This window comes from Macrobrachium rosenbergii, chromosome 14 (genome assembly GCF_040412425.1).
Source record: "Macrobrachium rosenbergii isolate ZJJX-2024 chromosome 14, ASM4041242v1, whole genome shotgun sequence".
NCBI classification, from domain to species: Eukaryota; Metazoa; Arthropoda; class Malacostraca; order Decapoda; family Palaemonidae; genus Macrobrachium; species Macrobrachium rosenbergii.
This window is the reverse complement of record NC_089754.1, coordinates 13,570,984-13,590,302: the sequence shown is the minus strand read 5'-3', so window position 1 is coordinate 13,590,302 and position 19,319 is coordinate 13,570,984. Positions and strand designations below refer to the sequence as shown.

The window sequence follows — 19,319 nt, the reverse complement described above, 5'->3', positions numbered from 1 at the left end:
CGGGATCATCCATTCTGATTCTGTATGTGTCTTTGCACAAATTACAATTACAATTAGTTAAATATTGTTTTCATTTATAACATTAATTTTATCAGCTTCTGAGTAGATAGCAAGTTAATGGCATCTCTGCTTACTTTATTCTTAATCATAATTAGGCCGAGTATAAGCGAGACCACCGAGACTCTTTGTTAGGGTTTCTGTGCCTCATTATATCCCATTAGGGTTTCGTGCCTCATTATATCCCATTACCCTTGCACCAGACCACAAGGATTTGACGCAACTTTCAAGGCGTGAATGGTAACCCTACCCTCAGTGCTCCTTTTTTATCTGGGCTCACGACCGACATGAGGTTAAAAATTCATGAATGATTTATTATGAACCAGAAAATGTGAAAATCGTAATAAAGATCTCAAGAAATAAAAAAAAAAAGGATATTAAAACGCTAAAACACATCTGAATTATTTGAAAGAAAAGAATCGTGCCAACGAGATTACAGTATTCAAAAATAGGACAAAAAGAACGAATAAAGTCCGATGACGTAAACAAAAATAATGAGAGCAAAATGAAAAACACGAGAGATCTCAAAGACATAAATAGATACTGTTCAACGAGGCGAGAAAGCCATGGTGTGTTATTGAAGGCAACTCATAATTACAGAAACCGCAGCTTTATAAAGCATAGTAGGCAGACAGGAGAGAAACGCTTTCCTCACTACCTGCTTCTGTTCCTGGCAGCCGAACTCTTAACACGTACAAGAGTAAATGAACTGGTTTCTAAAACCTATTGATTGTCATTCTTTTATACTTAGATAATGGCCAAAAAATATTAGGAAATACTTCGAGAACGGAAGGCGTGGCCAAGGTTTTGAGTTGTACAGAGATAAAGACAAAAATAAAATAAAATCATATTATCTAGTTTTCAGTCGTCACGGCACCGGTGTAGGTCAAGAACACTGTCAACGCCGCCTGCCTCTCCAACGGCTCTTCAGTTTTTTTATATGGTTTTTCTTCCATTCTCTTGCGTTATTCTATTTCTTGATGTGCACCCATTCCTGACATTTTTTCCCCAATGAATGAGGTAAACATGTGTTTTTGTGCTCTCTCTCTCTCGTAAAGTAGGTGCTCCCAATTTCTCTCTTCGAGATCACAACTTTGCTGATTATGTCAGTGACTCGTGAATTCGAAATATAATTTTCTGTCGATAAACTTGAATCATCTGACCACCGCAGCTGACACCGAGTAAATTCCAGAGGCGCATTGAAGTGTTTTTATCTTTCTGCGAAGCTTCGCACTTTCCTATCTAAATATAAACCTGGATACAACTGGTGAAATTTGACTCATAAAAAAGAATCCGGTAAACTTCGTTGAAGAAATTCATAATATATGACACAGATAATTCTATTTTGAGCAGTTTACTGTAGCCAGTTCCTCTTTCAGCCATTTTCAGAGAAAAATGTGGTTACTTAACTCTTACCCTGAGGGCTTTCGGACCTTATGACCTACTGTATTTTGCAATAGACTGATCAAGTTTGTACTTGCTTTTTTTTTTTTTTTTTTTTTTTTGCCAAAAAACTAAGTAGAGTTGAGCTCTCAACATTATTTTTGACATGGATGACCCTTGTTGTTCAGCGCTAATTACTCATGTTAAGAAATCAAAATAAACTTATCCTTTTTATCAGAACTTGGGACCGGCATGATTGTATAGACTCACGGTGGAGTTTCTGAAAAAAAAAAAAAATGGTGTCATAAGTTACGGCTCTTATGGATTACTTTCAGTATTTCCGCCAAAGGCAATGAGAGAAAGAGGAGATGGCCAATTAAACGTTCCCCGACCGGAAAAAAATAGAAAACGTTTCAAGGTAAAACCATGATTTATAGTTGTGACTAGAAAAATGTAAGATTAATGTTTAGGAACTGCGGAAAAGATTCTGCATTTACCCGTGTGTTAAAAATGTAGTAGTAGCAGTAGTAGTAGTATGACAGAGAGAGAGAGAGAGAGAGAGAGAGAGAGAGAGAGAGAGAGAGAGAGAGAGAGAGAGAATGTTTTTCGAAGAACTGAAAGCAAATGAATCTCATAATAGAAACACGAAGCCCCCATAGCTCATAAAACCCGAGCATAGCCTTTAGTCAAGAGTACATTAAATTGAAAAGTGCGTTGTAGTTAGTTAGCATCTGAGAGCAAGTTACAGCAAAGCCTTTTTTACACTGTAGATGTTCTTGTTCAAGCCGTTCAAGGCTTTGATAAATTCCATTCTTTTGTTATCTCTTTCTCTATTTATGGTACTTGTTGGGATTTGTTTCCAATTCAAGGGGGCTCGATTCATTCTTGTTTGTTGTATCAAAGCGCCAGTCAGTAACGTGGCGTTCAGCGTCACATCTACAACCACTACAGTAGATTTTTCAGTTTTCAATAAAAGCTTTAAATTTTTTGAGTGAAAATGCTTCAAGTTTATATATCCAACAATGCATACAGGGTCTGGATGATAACCTATGAATTGTAGTAAGAGTTTGCTTTTTTATACATGTGGGTGTATATCTTTTAACCCTTACATCTCGGCGACACTGAGGCTTTTAAGTTTGGATATGTCTTAGCTGCAGCCTTACAAACTAATATTTTTTTTATAGAAAACCCTTGTTGAAACAGCAAATAGAAAAATTGACATGCTACAAAACTACAAGTCTTAATACATGTATGTATGCATCCTGACTGGCTGACATGGAGTGGAGGTTTTAGGAAGAAAATGAATAGGCCTCAGGCCCCTACACAGTGCAGAGCGTTCGTCCACTGGCGGCGGAGAATCTTAGAATTTTCCCCTATTCCATTTCATGCAGTCTCTATCCTTTTTGATATCATAGAGGTAAATTTCCTATTACCTGTAAGAATGACATCGATATCGTTATTTTTTTTTATTCCAGAAATGTCACAATTTACATGATAAAAAAAGGGAGTAAATTAGGATCTAGTGATATTGAGGTCCCCCATTTCCTTCAGCATTTCTCGAATTTCGCAAGGCATTCTTTAGAAAAGCGCCTTTGAAACTTCAAATTTAATGATAATATTAAAAACAATATGCAGCCTTGAGGGCATACACGTATAAACATTCTCTTTCTTTACAATAACTCAGTGATAGCAATTCTTTACTGAATACAATAAAGCGTGATAGAATTCTCTCCTAAACCTGTTTTATCTTTTGGTAATTTCTTTTATAATTATTCCTGTCAATCTTGTATCCTATTTATATCTGGTTACTATATATATATATATATATATATATATATATATATATATATATGTGTGTGTGTGTGTGTGTGTGTATATATATATATATATATATATATATATATATATATATATATATATATATGTATGCATATATATATATATGTGTGTGTGTGTGTGTGTGTTACAGTGAATATGAATATGGAAATCCAGGGATTTCACGAAATCCCTGGGAAATTTGTGAAAGGACCAATTCGCTTAGGAACATTTGATCCCTGAGGGCTAGTACTAAACATGGCGAAACAATTATTTATCTTCGCTGTTTCGCCATGTTTAGTACTAGACCCTGTGGGTTTAATGTATTTCGCCGTATTTGGTACTAATCCCTGGGCGATCAAATGTCCCCAAGTGCATTTGATCCCCCAGGGCTTGTACTAAACACCGCGAAACAGTGTAGATAAATCATTGTTTCGCCATGTTTAGTACTAGCCCTCGGGGATCAAATGTTTCTAAACACATTGGTCATTTCACAAATTCCCTAGGGATTTCGTGAGATCCATGGATTTCACATATTCCCTGTAACACAAACACACGTGCACACACACACACACACACACACACACATATATATATATATATATATATATATATATATATACATATATATATATACAGTATATATATATCTATATATATATATATATATATATATATATATATATATATATATATATATATATATATATATATATATATAAGTACAAATATTACACTACAAATCTCGTTTAATATCCAATTCACTATACCTTAGGAATCACTTACACCAAAGGGGAATATAAGTACTTCATCACCAATGGGATTGGAACTGCTGCCTGGTTGGGAAAAACGATAATGCAGTGACACTGACCACTGACCCATCAGGAGAATTATAAGATAATACTGGCTCAGCTGTACATGTACTGTATATGTCGAATTCAGGTTTTTGTACTAAGAATCGAAATCATCCCACCTCCACCATGATAGCTGATTGGTAAGCTTGTAACACGTGGCTAATTATGAATTATGAATATTAATGCAATTGCTCATAAGCGTTTAAGCACTTGTAACTTCAAAAGAGGAAAGCTATAAGAAAAATCTTCCCACTACGGTTCCGTTTACTATCCAGCACGTCGTTCACAAATGAATTGCTTTTCACTCAGGTATCGAAAAAGCGAGTAACTGAAGGATGAGGACCCTTACTTTATTCAACTGGTATTTTGCACTGAATATCGTGTCCATTTGGAGATGTGTTACATAACTTGCCCCTTTTTATTGTGTTGGCTCTTGCAAGGGAAGCCGTTTCAAGCTATTGACAAGATGATTAGATCGCCACGGGCGTGTTCAACTAGACTTTCCCATCATTAAGCATATTTACCCTTTCCATCTTCCGGGGCAACATGTCCTTGAAAGAACCATAGCCACACCTACTCGTATACAATATACTGTATATATATATATATATATATATATATATATATATATATATATATATATATATATATATATATATATATATATATATTCTATTTACTCTTAACATAGCGGCTTCTCAGTAAAATAGAGACATCAGGCACTAATACGTTCATCCTTTAAATGCTGCATAAAGGAACTGATTCTCTTGGCAGGATACCAATATCAGCTGCTTGATATATCTACCCGTAACGAGGGGATAAACTTCCAGAGTGTACCGTACTTAGTCTGCAGATCTGTTTAAGGAACTAACTCCGAAAGCACATTGTAAGGAGGTCAACCACCCCTCCAAACACTGTGCCACTCACCTTTACCTCCAATACACTCGGACTCGTCCTGGATATTATGGAACTCTGCTTCAACACCTCCTCTATCCATCTAGCCAACACATTCTCCGTCACATTTCTACCTATCCAGACCTTTCGAATAGCACATTCTTTTCATCAGCCTACAATCCTACAATCCTGCTGCCTCCCTTGCTTTACCTTTTTTGTGAGTCACCTCTTCTTTAATCTTACCATCTTCTGTAGCAATTACTCCAAAATATATTTGGAAATCATCCACTTCCATTCTTCAGCTATCCATACCTCCATGGTATCTTATGATCTTACTCTTTTACAAATATCTATTTTCAGTTTTTTATGCTGACAAACACTTTCAAACTCTTTCACCTTTCTCTGCAACATTTCACCCTATCACCAAGTCTACAATTACGTCCCTTTTTACCGTCCCTCTGTTTTCTATATTGCATGCACAGCTGTAATTTTCCTAACCCTCGTCGCCCTCCCTATATATATATATATATATATATATATATATATATATATATATATATATATATATATATATATATATATATATATATATATATATATATAAATATACATGAACACATATATACATTTACACACACACACACATATAATATATATATATATATATATATATATATATATATATATATATATATACATATATATATATTTATATATGTATGTATGTATGTGTGTGTGAGTGTGTGTAAATATCACGTGAGTTATTCCGTATCGAGCATAAAATACATCAATCTACGAAAGAAAAATTGAAACACTTGATTCGAACTGGTAGTTTCGTCTTCCTGCTAACATCACATTCAAAATGAAATAAAAAAACGCATTCATCGAATTCATTCGAAGCATGCGGCTCTCATGAGTTCACCTTCATAGATGAATGGGCTTTAAGAAAATAAGATAATACTGAATGTAAAAGTCTGTAAGAAATATAATACAAAATCTATACATACATCGAATACATACATTGCTAGTTGATGGTTACCTGAGATTTCTGTCAGAGACGCCCCTTAATTGGGTGTAGCTAGCTGGTCAAGGTCTGAAAACCTTCCGTTTTCGCTTCAAAGACTTAGAAAACGCTCAGTGCGCTGGAGTGATTGGCGAAAAACAACGTCCGGTTGCGCATTCCATCGAAAGTGGCGCATTCGTTCGTTACTTAGTGGTCCAAGATTACTTAGATGTGGAGAGAGAGAGAGAAAAAACGAATCTGATTTTAATTACACCCATTAAAGCAGTTGACATTGTGTTGATAGGGAATATTGAATTAAATTTCTCAAATAGGAAAATTATCGACGGTCTTGACCAAACAAAATTCTTTCAATAAAAAAAAGAAAAGAAGAAATCCACAAGCAAAAAACAAAAGGAGTAAATAAAATTTGAGTAAAGGTAGGAAAAGAACAAAGCTACGTAGAGCTATAAATAAATATTTTGAGATTGCGGAGCAATTAAAATGAAAAACTTCTTAACAGAAGCTCTAGTTTTTTAAAACACATCTTCCGCATTAAATGAAAAATACACGTGCAAAATAACTATAAATAAGCTTTATGATAAGAAACAGGATTAAAAGGAAGAAAAAAGGGAACAAATAAAAATGTTTGAAACTGGAACGGTATCTTTAAACGTGCCAATAAGGATTATAAAACAGTTTACAAAGAACGGAAATCGAAGGAAGGAACAAAACTATCAAGGGGAAAATTAAAATTGAAATTTAGGTGAATGCTTTCAAGTGACATTTGATTATCCATACAGAAGCCTTACAGTCACACGTAAACATCAAACAGGAATGTAGAAACGAAATAAATTAATAATTAAAGAAAAGAAGGAAGGCACAAAAAAATAGGTTGGCAAAAATGTCAATCTGGAACTCTATGTGAATGTTTTTAGACGACGTGTTAATAAATAAACATTCGAAGCACGCACAAGAATTAAAATAAATGTAAAAAAGAAAAGGACAAGGGAGCTAATAAAACAGAAGACATAAACAAACTCTGGTTGGTATCTGACCTGTAAATATTCAATATACAAAAGCATTTAATATAAGCACAATAACAAAAAGAAAGAGGAGAGTAAATGTAAGAGAAGAAACATCCACGCGCAGCCAAAGCGCAGGCGAAGAAAATGTCCGAGTTGAGCTGTGGGTGAATGCTTCTGGATGACTTGCTTAGACTCGGCGCGTGAGAGGCAAGGCGATATTTTTCTCACGGCGCGGCCTTGAGATTCTTTAGTAATGTACTTGAAGACCAGTCACAGGGGAACTCAACAGCTAACGAGTGACCGAAGGGAATTTGAAAATGCATAGTCACGTGTGAATTTCGGTGAATTACACGTCCGTGGATGAGAATAATATTATGTGAAGACTTTTTCTGCCTTTTTTTGTTTTTCCAGGAAGTTTTTCGACGTGAAGGAAATAAGAATATGATGGTCTTGAAGTAGTGGTAACTGTGTTCTTACACGTCCGAGCATTACCAAATAGAATACAAGTACTGCTAAAGAGTGTCTCATCCTGTCAAAAACACATGCAATGTATACCTTCCACATTCTGAAACGTTTTAGGTTTTTTTACCTCAGTATATGCATTTGTAAGCATAAAAGCGGATTCCATATAGTCACATATGCATATGAATGTTCACCTCAAACGTTCGCCATTACTTAAAAGTTTCCTGTTACTGAGGTTGTTTCAAAATGTTTAGTCATCATACTTCTTTTCTATTGTTACTATAAATAATCTTACTTACCGAGAAACCTATGATCCGTGAGAATTGATTTGTGAATCTTACATGTTTCCTTTACAAAAACGTTTATTGTTTGTATGCGGCCTTTTTGTACAAATTTAAACTTTTACAAGTACCTTTGATTCTTTTCAAGCACTGCCAGGTTGCTTACATGAATCTCAAAAGGTTTTGGTCCTTCTTTCAAAGTTATTGATAACTAGAGACGGTCTAACTTTTTGACATTATAACACATATCCTAAATAGGTGGAGAAATACATAAGTGTCTTTAAATTTATTTAACTTTACTGACTCTATATCACGCAAAACTCAGATGATAAAAATGATGTAAGTAAACTTTGCACAGGAAAACAGACAACAGCAATTTATAAAAAAAAAACAAAAAAGGGGATTATGAAAATCATGAATATAAAGCATCATTTGCTTTACTTGTTAAAGTGCATTATCATGATAATAATTTTGCCACGGAACATCCTTTACACAGATGAAATACAGTAAAACACAGAACATTCTTCAATGATTCTACAAATGACCGCAAAGAAGAAATTTAAGGTGCTAAAGAAAAATAACGCTTTCAGAAAGTGTTGCTTTCATATTTTCGCCGAAGACCATCTGTTTTAGGTTCAGTTGGCTTTGTACCAATAAAACTCTTCCTCCTTAAGCGATCTGTATGTACGACCATGTATTTTGACACTAACAGAATAATACAAAACGCAAAATTTACCGTCCATCTACTTCTAACTTACTACACTTTATTGTTTAATTGTTTATTATCTTCTCTCTGTTTTTCTTCTTTCGTAGGAATGTTTAAAAATTTTGAATAATAATAATAATAATAATAAAATAATAATAATAAAATTCATCGTCACATTGTGTAAAGGATCCTTCTTATTGCTTAAACTAACTGAATCAGTTACGAGTTGTACGAGTATAAGGCTGATCATCCTCTGCTGTTGGGGCTACTAACAGTCATTTCATCTTCAACAATGATCGTTACGTTTGCAATGAAATAACTTAATTTTATGATAGTCGAGGCTGTGCAGCATATTTGATACTTTACATGTGATTGCTACTCTATCTTTTTCATTATTATATATATATATATATATATATATATATATATATATATATATATATATATATATATATATATATAAAATAAAGGCAATGCCACGAAGGAAAGTGAAACGACGGAGTGGTGCTAGGCCTTTACTTAGCAGTCTGCTAAATAAAGGACAGTAAGTCGAAAGGCCCCACTCCATCGTTTCACTTTCCTTCGTGGCATTACCTTTGTTTATATAATTCATCACGTTGCTTATTTTCGTGATTCAGTTATACATACATACATATATGTATAAATATATGTGTATATATATATACATATATATAATATATATAATATATATATGTATATTTATATATATATATATTTATATATATATTAAATACATACATATATACATATATATACATGTGTGTGTTTTGTGCATCTGGGTGTAAGCTGTGGTATGTATTCCCTTCCCTTTATATCCTGCTGTGCTTCTATTTCCTTAAAAATTTGATCTATTCGGGTAATTATTTAGCCTCGACTTCTTAACTTTCTCATGTATTTTACGGCGAGACAGCGATTTCCTTCCGAAACAAATAACGTGCAATTTACAATGGGCAGACATTTAGTCTTCGTCGGACACTACATGTAAATTGTAAACAATTCCCATATCATCAAGTGTCCCTGGTCACTGGAATTTACGGCAGAATGAAACCAGTTCTGTTATTTTCCATCAACTTAAATGAGCATTGTTTATTACGTGTACCGGTTAACAAAGAAGAAAATTACTTAAAAATTCTTTTTCTTCGTTTTCAAGGTCATAATTCGACAAATTACGTTATAAGTGACATAACAAACAGGAAAATATGGGCTACAAACAAAAAAAAAAAACACAAATACTCCAGAATGTTGCCATAGACAATTAGAATAAACGTTTGCCCAAAGGTGGCGTGGAAAACAAAAGGTCCAAGTTAAACCACTTCTTAAATGCCGACACCCACCTTATGGAAACAATTTTACCTAAAGGCAGCGTCATACGGCCACATTTTCTGCAATCTTACTGTAGGTGAGTCCAGCACTTATGCTTCTGCACCCAGCACCCAGTGCTGAAGGAAAAATCGAAGTCCTGTCCGTTCGCAGTTACGTACATGCCCTCGCCATTATTAAAAATCTTGACTTCAATATTCTACGAGTAAGTAAAGATATTGGGTGCTTCGTGCAAACATTGTTCATTCAGCACTGTCTTGGTTTACTTAATTATACGAATAGGATAGGGTTGTTTCGTTACCTAAGCAAAAGAATAATATAGTCAACGTCTTACACACACACACACACACACACACACACACATATATATATATATATATATATATATATATATATATATATATATATATATATATATATCTAAAAGGTATTAGCTCTCCGGTTCATAATAAACACACGTGAAAGCACATCTCTACACACGCGTGCACACACACATATATATATATATATATATATATATATATATATATATATATATATATATATATATATATATATATATATATATATATATATATATATATATATCGGATGTGGTTGGTAGCCTACTGCACTTCTCTGAACCGCAGCCTAATTCACAAGCCAGCGTTATTATCCTTATTATAATTTACACCGTTATTATTGAAATATAATTTTGAATAATACCATAATTTATATTATTGTTACCGTTGTTGTTGGAAATTCGTTAATAGTAATTTGACATCCTTCTCTACAGAAACTTTTCTAAAAATAGAATTCATTTAGCAAAAAAATAAAGATAAAGAGACAATACCCCAAAGAACTGTGAAGAACGCGTCTATAGAAAAAAGTACAATAACAAAACTGATGCGCAAAATAAACTTTCACGAGCTTTAAATATAGAGCCTTTACTCTTGCCAATGACAATTACAGTGTTGGGCCTTTTTCTGTAGAGCTATGAAGATGTTTAATGTCTGTGTCATGATGGCTCTGAGATGAGTAATGTTACAACTTGCACAGGTTTTAGTTTTTATTAGCAAATTTCTCTTTGTCCGTCTGTCTGTCTGACTATCCATTTTCATTTGCTCTGGTTCGGAAATAGCTGCTTTTATCATTGTTCATCTATCGGAGATGAAGAATTCACACCTTAATTTCTGTCTGTTTGCTTGTATACGAGTATATATTTTTTGAGACTAGCGTTTAGCGAGTCTCCATATCGCACACTACAACAAGCAATCTCAGCGGTGCGACGGGCGGGGAAAGTGTAAATATACTTCTAAGTTAGATTGACCGTGCCAGTCTGTGTCTCTTTCTATAAAGTGTTATCAAACGACCGATGTGGAGAAGGTAAATATACCCCTTAATCGTCCACGTTCCTTCCGTCATTGTAGAAAGTGGCTCACAGGAAACTCGATTCTATACTTTGGCGGAGAGTTCTGAAATTTGATAGGAAGTGAAATTTTTTATCTGGAGCGAGAAAAGAACACAGAGAAATTGATATACGGATAATTCTGAAGAAAGAGACACTCTATAGCTATACAGCGCACAGAGAGAGAGAGAGAGAGAGAGAGAGAGAGAGAGAGAGAGAGAGAGAGAGAGAGAGAGAGAGGTTTCAGACATTGCATAAAATTCTAATATATAGACATATGCATACACACACAGACACACACACACATATATATATATATATACTGTATATAAACACACACACACACACACACACACACATATATATATATATATATATATATATATATATATATATATATATATATATATATATATATGAAGAGGGATTAACTTTTTCATTAGTTCATCAGTTTGAATGATCCAGCTGTAAATAGGTGCCAGTGTCAGGTAGGGTCAAGAAAATGGCACAAGATTAGCAGCCTAATACCTATATAAGGCTCTAACCTTATGACCCTATATATCTAAACGGAAAAAATATATATATATATATATATATATATATATATATACTGCGTTCGTTATCATATATAAATATAGTATCAGGTAGAAAATATATATATACTGTATAATCTTATGACCACACACACATGATATACACACACACACACACATATATATATATATATATATATATATATATATATATATATATATATATATATATATATATATATATATATATATGTACACTTCACCCTGTAAACTTTAGTATATGCGATGCGCACCACAAACCTTTTTATCTTGACTTTATTATGAATAACAAAGCCAAATAATTTCCTGTCTGCAAATTCCATAAAGAACGGAACAATCATTTAACGCTCGTCCAGTTACACTATACGAAGACCATCTGTGCAACGCACCAAAATCGCCCTAAAATTAACCAATCAGCGTGAAGCATCGAGAGCTTTGTGTTACTCCTCTTTCAGATGATGAGACCGGAAAAATAATTCTAATGACAGAGATTAAACCCATTGTGAGTGTGTATTTCCGCGGAAAAAAAAAATTAAAAAAATATAAAAAAGAAATATAATAAATTTAAAAGGTTGGTCGTTTCTCACACGGCATTGCCGAGAGCTACGAACTGTCTGTTAGACCTAGATGAGCTTCCTGTCTGTTGTGGAATCGGATGGTCGACATCTGGATGATACCAACCTCTTACGTCTTCATAATTCAGGAAGAAGAAGAAGGAGAAGGAGAGAAAGAGGGAAGTTCACCATCAAAGACCACCACCAAATGCGTTTTAGGCGGTATAGTCATGTGGCCCTAATGATGGCCCTCAACTTTCGCTCTCTCTCTCTCTCTCTCACACACACACACACACACACACATTTACGCACAGTATAGCAGGGTTAATATCTATTAAATTTACAAAACTTTGACCAACTTGCATCACAAAGTCACAGAACAAAAAATGACGGAATCTCGGATGAAAGAAAGTATTAGGAATAAATATTAGATCTGCGTTATTTCAGTTCCCCTTTGTCTTCATATATAAATCGCATCTATGTGTATGTACTATATACATATATATATATATAATATATATATATATATATATATATATATATATATATATATATATATATATATATATATATATATATATATATATATATATATATATATACTGTAGATATAAATGTGATGTAATTATAGTAACCATAATGCCCTCTTAACTTCTCGAATTCTTCACACTTTTTGGATACGCTCATCGCTACAAAGCCTTAGATCCAAAATGCAAGAATATGAAGTCATTCTGATGTCCTGTAGCAGGATTCGAACAATATATATATATATATATATATATATATATATATATATATATATATATATATATATATATATATATATATATATATATATATATATATATATATATATATATATATGATTATAATGTGTTATAATATATATAACCATTCTGCAAATATGATATATGTCTCTGTGAAATTTTTGATGTTTGCTTGCAGATTCGTCATTTGTTGCTAAATATGATGATATGATTTTAAAATGCCTTTTCTTACAGATAAATTGTGTATCATGTGATTCTGAAATATGTTTTGATATGCTTTTTTTTTATTTGTTTTATATATTGTGTAGTATATTAAAATGAATACTGAGTGTTATGAAATCGAATTCGTAACAATATACTCGTACATATTCGTCTGTGTGCGTGCGCGTATGTATCTATGCAGGTTCGCCATAAGGAGGAGAACATTAAAAACTAAGCGCCGACTACTTTCCTGTAATTGTTATACATTTTCAGGGTACACTGAATAAGTATACTTTATTATGATCTGAATTGTTTGTGACTTAGCTTGTTTGTGTTGAAAATGGACTTTTCAGATGTGTTATTATTACTTATTCTAACATTTTTCGTATGTTTAAAGGATTTTCTTTTTCTTACGTAAAGTTTTCTTATGAAAAAAATTTCTCTTACTTTATTCCGTATACCTTGAAAATGTGTAACAATTACACAAAAATAATCTGTACTTAGCTTTGCATTTTCCCCTTCTTGTGGTGAACCTGCAAATTTGATAGCACGTTAAAGGTTTGTGATTTCCCACACACACAGATATATATATATATATATATATATATATATATATATATATATATATATATATATATATATATATATATATATATATACATACATATTCGTCTTACCCAGTTCACACCTTAGCAGCATTAATTACAACGAGTCCTAGCCTTTCGCTTTTCAGCAAGGCTGTTCGGATACAAGAATACACATCAAATATTTACGAAGTGGAGCAGATGTGCTGGGTGCGTATGGTGTTATTTCAAAGGAATGTGTAACATGTAAGCTCTGTTGAGAGATGACGACGTTGTAAAAGAGAGAAAAGTTGGATCGAACTAATTTGAGGTTTAACTATGTTAAAGAATAATGAAAATGATTAAACTTGCTTGGGAAAGGGGTGCAAAATCTGGTATCACTGCGAAAATGGACAAAGCTCTAAGATAAAGATATGTTGACGGTGTTGGCAAAAGTGTTCAGAGGAAAGATTATTCTAGAAATGCAGTTTGTGTGTGTGTTTGTGTGAGGGGGGGGTGGGTAGTGGGTGCGGCGTTCAATTTAGGGGTGTAGAATGTGAAAAGAGCGATGGGATTTTGAAAACGATTAGACTAATGCTGTAGAAGTTTTGAATTCATGTTTTTTCTTTTTTACTTTTAAAGAGATTGCGTGTTTCAATTACCGTTTCCTTTATTGTTACTGAACTTATCTCCTATCAGCACACAAATTTCTTTTTCCTTCTATGAAGGGACATGGAAAACTTCAAAGCGAATATCTTAGATATTGCAAAACGAATCTGAAATTTTAAATCCACCAAGTACTTTCTGACAATATGAATTATACTAAATAAATTTGGTTTCTCTCTCTTTCTCATAATATTTTCGATCAGAAAGCACTTTGTATTTATAACAGAAAAAGCATTTATCATTTACAGACTAATTCATAACTATTTTGCACATGCCATGAAACCAATTTCAAAGTCAAGGTCTCGGATGGGTTAAGACTACAAAACAGCAGAACGTACTGCCGCGCACTCGAGCGTATCATTACCTGACAGAAGATATCGATGGACTCAGGCGATAAGAGTGAACAATTTCTATTCCTTGGGCAAGGGCAGAGGATTATTCACGTGAAATCGGTTGTAGAAAGTTCCTGGATAATTCAAAACTTCATTTAAGAGCATGACTGACAGTATTAATGAAGCTGCTGATAAAACTGACAAGAGATGAAAACTTCTGGACAATGGGCACAACGAGGACAGACGGACTTGGTGCAATTTTCACTTGAATTTGTTTGGAGAAAGTTGTTGGACACGTTCCTTACACAAACATGAATGACAGTAGTAATGAAAATATTGATAAACATGACGAAAGATGATGCGATGAAATAAAGGTGAAAGAGAAAGCTGGCTTTGCAGGTGCTAATGCCTTTTGTGTGCGAAGAGAATTATTGGGACTCTCTCTTTTAGCTAAGGGATAACAAGGTGACCGTTACAGAACTCGCCCTCCATCACCTTCCGGCGACTTACAAAATACCGCATCATTAACCCTAAAACCTTTAAGATTATTTATATCATTTCATTGCTTCACAGACTTCCTTTGACTTGTACCCCTTCCGGCCTCAAAGGAAAATACTTGGAAACTCAAAGAACGTTTTGTATAAAAAAAACATTGATACAGGAAATGATAAAACCAGAAAAGGATATACAGATTTGAAGATCTACTAATGTGTCCTAAAGTTTTATAATTTTGAGGATTGGCAATAGACTATCCCTACCACTGTCACTTTAAATATCGCAGGACAATTATGTCACTTCACAATTTTAGAAGTAAACACATCTCTAAAAGTTTAGAAAGACAATTAGGATGACGTCATTATTAGATAAAGAAAGCGAACCAACGAAGAAAACCGCCACTGGTTTGGATGAGTTAAAATACACAATGATTTAGTTTTTAGACTTTGTTTTATGTTAATGATCACTTTCTTTTTTCAGGTTCAGAAGAAGCACAGCATCAGAAGATGAAGTTATCACTTTTTATAGGTAAGTAAAACGTAGTTGTAGAGAAAAGTAATAAGGAATCTTGTGTATCTCACATTGATAAAAATTGGATTGTTGTTTTCAACAATTATTTATTTGTTAGATTTTCTGACAGGACAATTATAACCAAAGCTAAGGAGAGAGAGAGAGAGAGAGAGAGAGAGAGAGAGAGAGAGAGAGAGAGAGAGAGAGAATCTGAAACCGTTGTCTGAAGAGATATTCAGGAACACTATGCCCAAAGGACAAATCCCAAGATTCCTCGGCCAGCTCTCTAGTTCAGTTTCTCCTCATAACTCTTCACGTCGACTTCATTCTTTAGTCTTCTTTTTATGAGCTAGATTTTCACAACTGACGTTTAATCATTTAGAAATTCTTTGGAATTTCTTATCTCTCTATGACTAGCCTTAACTTAGTTGTATAAACAGATGTAACGTGTGTCTATGTAGGCCTACATGTGTATCTTAAGAATATACTTCATGTATGTGTATCTTAAGAATATGCTATCTTAAGAATATACATTCACGTTCTACTAGGCACAGACTATGCAGATAACAATTTCCTTTGCATCATTTTCCATATATGAATCTTTTGCACTCTCTCTCTCTCCATGTACGGATGTTATAAAAAGTGATACTGACATGCACATCTCTGCTATTGTTGCATAAATAGAAGTCATCACTTAATTCAGATGATAAGTCTTCGACTTTCCCATGCACCCCACCGGAGAACTTTCGACTTCACCGAGAGCTCCTTCACCTGTGATGATGGACGTCTTTTTCAAGGAACCTCTTTTCTGAGGAACGTCACCTCCGGCTATGTGTTTCAGCTTTCGTGGCGATCGCTCCTAGATATTATCTTTTACGTCAGTGGGCTACATCGTTCTTTCTTCTCTTCTTGGAACTTATTAGTTGGTGGTTGTTAGTTTTTGAAATGGCGCCTTTTGGGACGGTATCCTTCAAACATCTTTCCCCCCAAATTTGCGAAATAATTAATAGTTAGCGGAAATCTCTCTCTCTCTCTCTCTCTCTCTCGACGAAAAAAATATCCAATACAATATAGGCTATAAGAATGTCGCATAAAATTCAGTCATTTGCCGTGACATTTGTCGGAGCGTCATTTAAATTGAAGGGATTCGACATCATTTATTTTCACCTCTTTCCACGCTGTCGTGTCCTGTTTCCCGGAGGCGCCAGACCCGGTGGCAGCAGGCGTCAACGTCTCACGGTTAAATCCATCTCTTGTTATGAAAGCAAACTCCATCGTCACTAAAAGGAGAAAGTTTAAGGTCATGCTTGGCTGCCAGCTCATTAAAGAGTTTGCCGTCCCGCAGGGCGTGGATGGGTGAGATTCTGACGGAGAGAGTGTGTGCGGAATACCGGTGCGTTGCTAACGGTTAAGAGATTTCGTAAAAAAGAAAACAAGATAGGCGAGGAAGATAGGAGGGAGAAACTGAATTTGTGGGGTGAAAGAAAGCGAGAAAGAAAGGTTTTCGAAATTATCTAATTGGTGGTTGGCTGACTACCGTAAATACGAGTGGTCTCATAATAACAACTAAGCCTTCGTCATTTTTTTCTTCTTATTTTTCTTTTTCATTTTAAGAAACAGTTTCTCGGGGTAACAAGATTATTATACCTATTAACGACAACGTTTGCAAGAATGCAGTGAAAACATGACAAATGGTTTCAACTCATGTATTTATTTATACTTTCTCCGTCTCCTTCTGTCAACAGAAAGTAATAAACTTTATTTGAAGAACACAGTAAGAGACTTGCAAAAAGAGTCTTCAATCCGGTGTATATAATCTACATAAATAGAGGAACGACGCCTGGGAAAACTTCCTAAAAATAAATGGAAAACCCAAAGACCAAGGTGACTTCAACGTCCCTTCAAGTAACGATCACCGACTTCTTTCCATGCTATTATTAAACCTAAATTCTCATCGAGTCATTCTCTCCATCAGTCACTTTTAGTTTTATTTCAGTGACTTTCTCGTCTTGCCTCACCCATTGCGTCATTTCAGACTGACCATCAATTTCCTATTAGAACTGACAAAAATCCCTTGTTCCTGTATTCACGTTAAAGTCCTGCAATGAGGAAATATCAGTCAGTAAAAAGACAAAGGAGAAAGAAAAAAGAAACAGTTTCCTCTTTAGAGAGTTCAGTCTTCTTACAATTGAACTTCAGTTATTTAGAAATACTTTGGAATTTATTACTCCTGTATGACTAGTGATAAACGTACACTGTATCTGCATGTGCTTCATAACCGAGACGCCGACGCGTAAAGAATATACGCTTATGTTCTACAGTGACAGTTGATGCATAAACAAATTTTCTTTGCTTTATTTTACTCATATGAATCTTCTTCATTTGTTATTTATTAGCGGCCACCTGTCCGACTACTTCGCTGATCGGAAGACTAGCGGTCTTGATTCCATGTTCATCACGATTAACGACTGGTTTTCATTTATGTCTGATATGGCTACGACCACTCAAAAAAAAAGTACCAATCAAACTCCTGATAAGAATTTGACATATTGCAAGAATGAAGATCTTGGTTCTCTTTTCATGAAGATATTTTCTCGAAGTCTCATCATCTTTGTTCGAATTTAAGAAGGAACCATCTTTAAGACCTCCACAGTTTTTTTTTTTAGCTCCCCTCATTCTAATGTCAAGTTCCTTTTTATATTTCTCAGTCTAGAAACTACGCTTCAAAGCTTGATGAAAGTTTGATTAAATATTAGTTCCTACTGTTTTGATTATCTAAAGAACGTTAATTCTTAAAATTTCAGGACATGATAGCGGAATTTCAGAAAATGTATGCATTTTTATTATTCATTATAATATGAAAGGAAACAATATTCTTTTATAATATTTGAAATCTGAGAAAATTTTAGGCCCTTTTACATCTTGGTACACTGGAAAATTTCAGGCTTTTGAGATTTAATGGGAATCCAGAAAAATTGGTGATCTCAAAGTTTAGAAATGAGGAAATTTATGATCTGCTAGATTCTGGATGAATTTGAGAAAATTTCGGGGTCTTCTCCATTTTGGTAGAACTTAACCAAATATTAACGGACTGTTATATTGAAGGAAAACTTTTAGGAATTTTATGCTCTTTTATATTTTGTAAAGTTGGTCCTTAATTAAATCTACATGAATGTAAATAAAATTTGATAATCTAATTTGTTTTGAACAGAAATTTATAGAATGATCTTGATGAAAACTGGGAAAGTTTTATGATTCACCGATATTTACAAATAATAAATAAGTTTAGAGCATTTTCCGTGAAAATTCAACAGATCTGAGAAACTTATCGTTCAAATTTCTTAATGTTTTTCAAATATTAGAACATTCACTGTTCATTTGTTCTTAGTAATTTTTATTATCTTTTTTTTTTTTTTAGAAAACCTATTTTCTTTTAGATTTTGGTAAATTG

General features: G+C 33.9%; 1 protein-coding gene across 1 annotated transcript in view; it reads left to right on the top strand.

Annotated features, from left to right (window-relative positions):
• The window catches only part of LOC136845724 (mucin-17-like), a 97,347-nt gene that overhangs the window by 14,659 nt on the left and 63,369 nt on the right, over window positions 1-19,319 (top strand). The window contains 1 exon segment of the mRNA XM_067115925.1: window positions 15,839-15,886. Within this exon segment, the coding sequence (XP_066972026.1) occupies window positions 15,865-15,886 (22 nt within the window). The 5' untranslated portion in view covers window positions 15,839-15,864.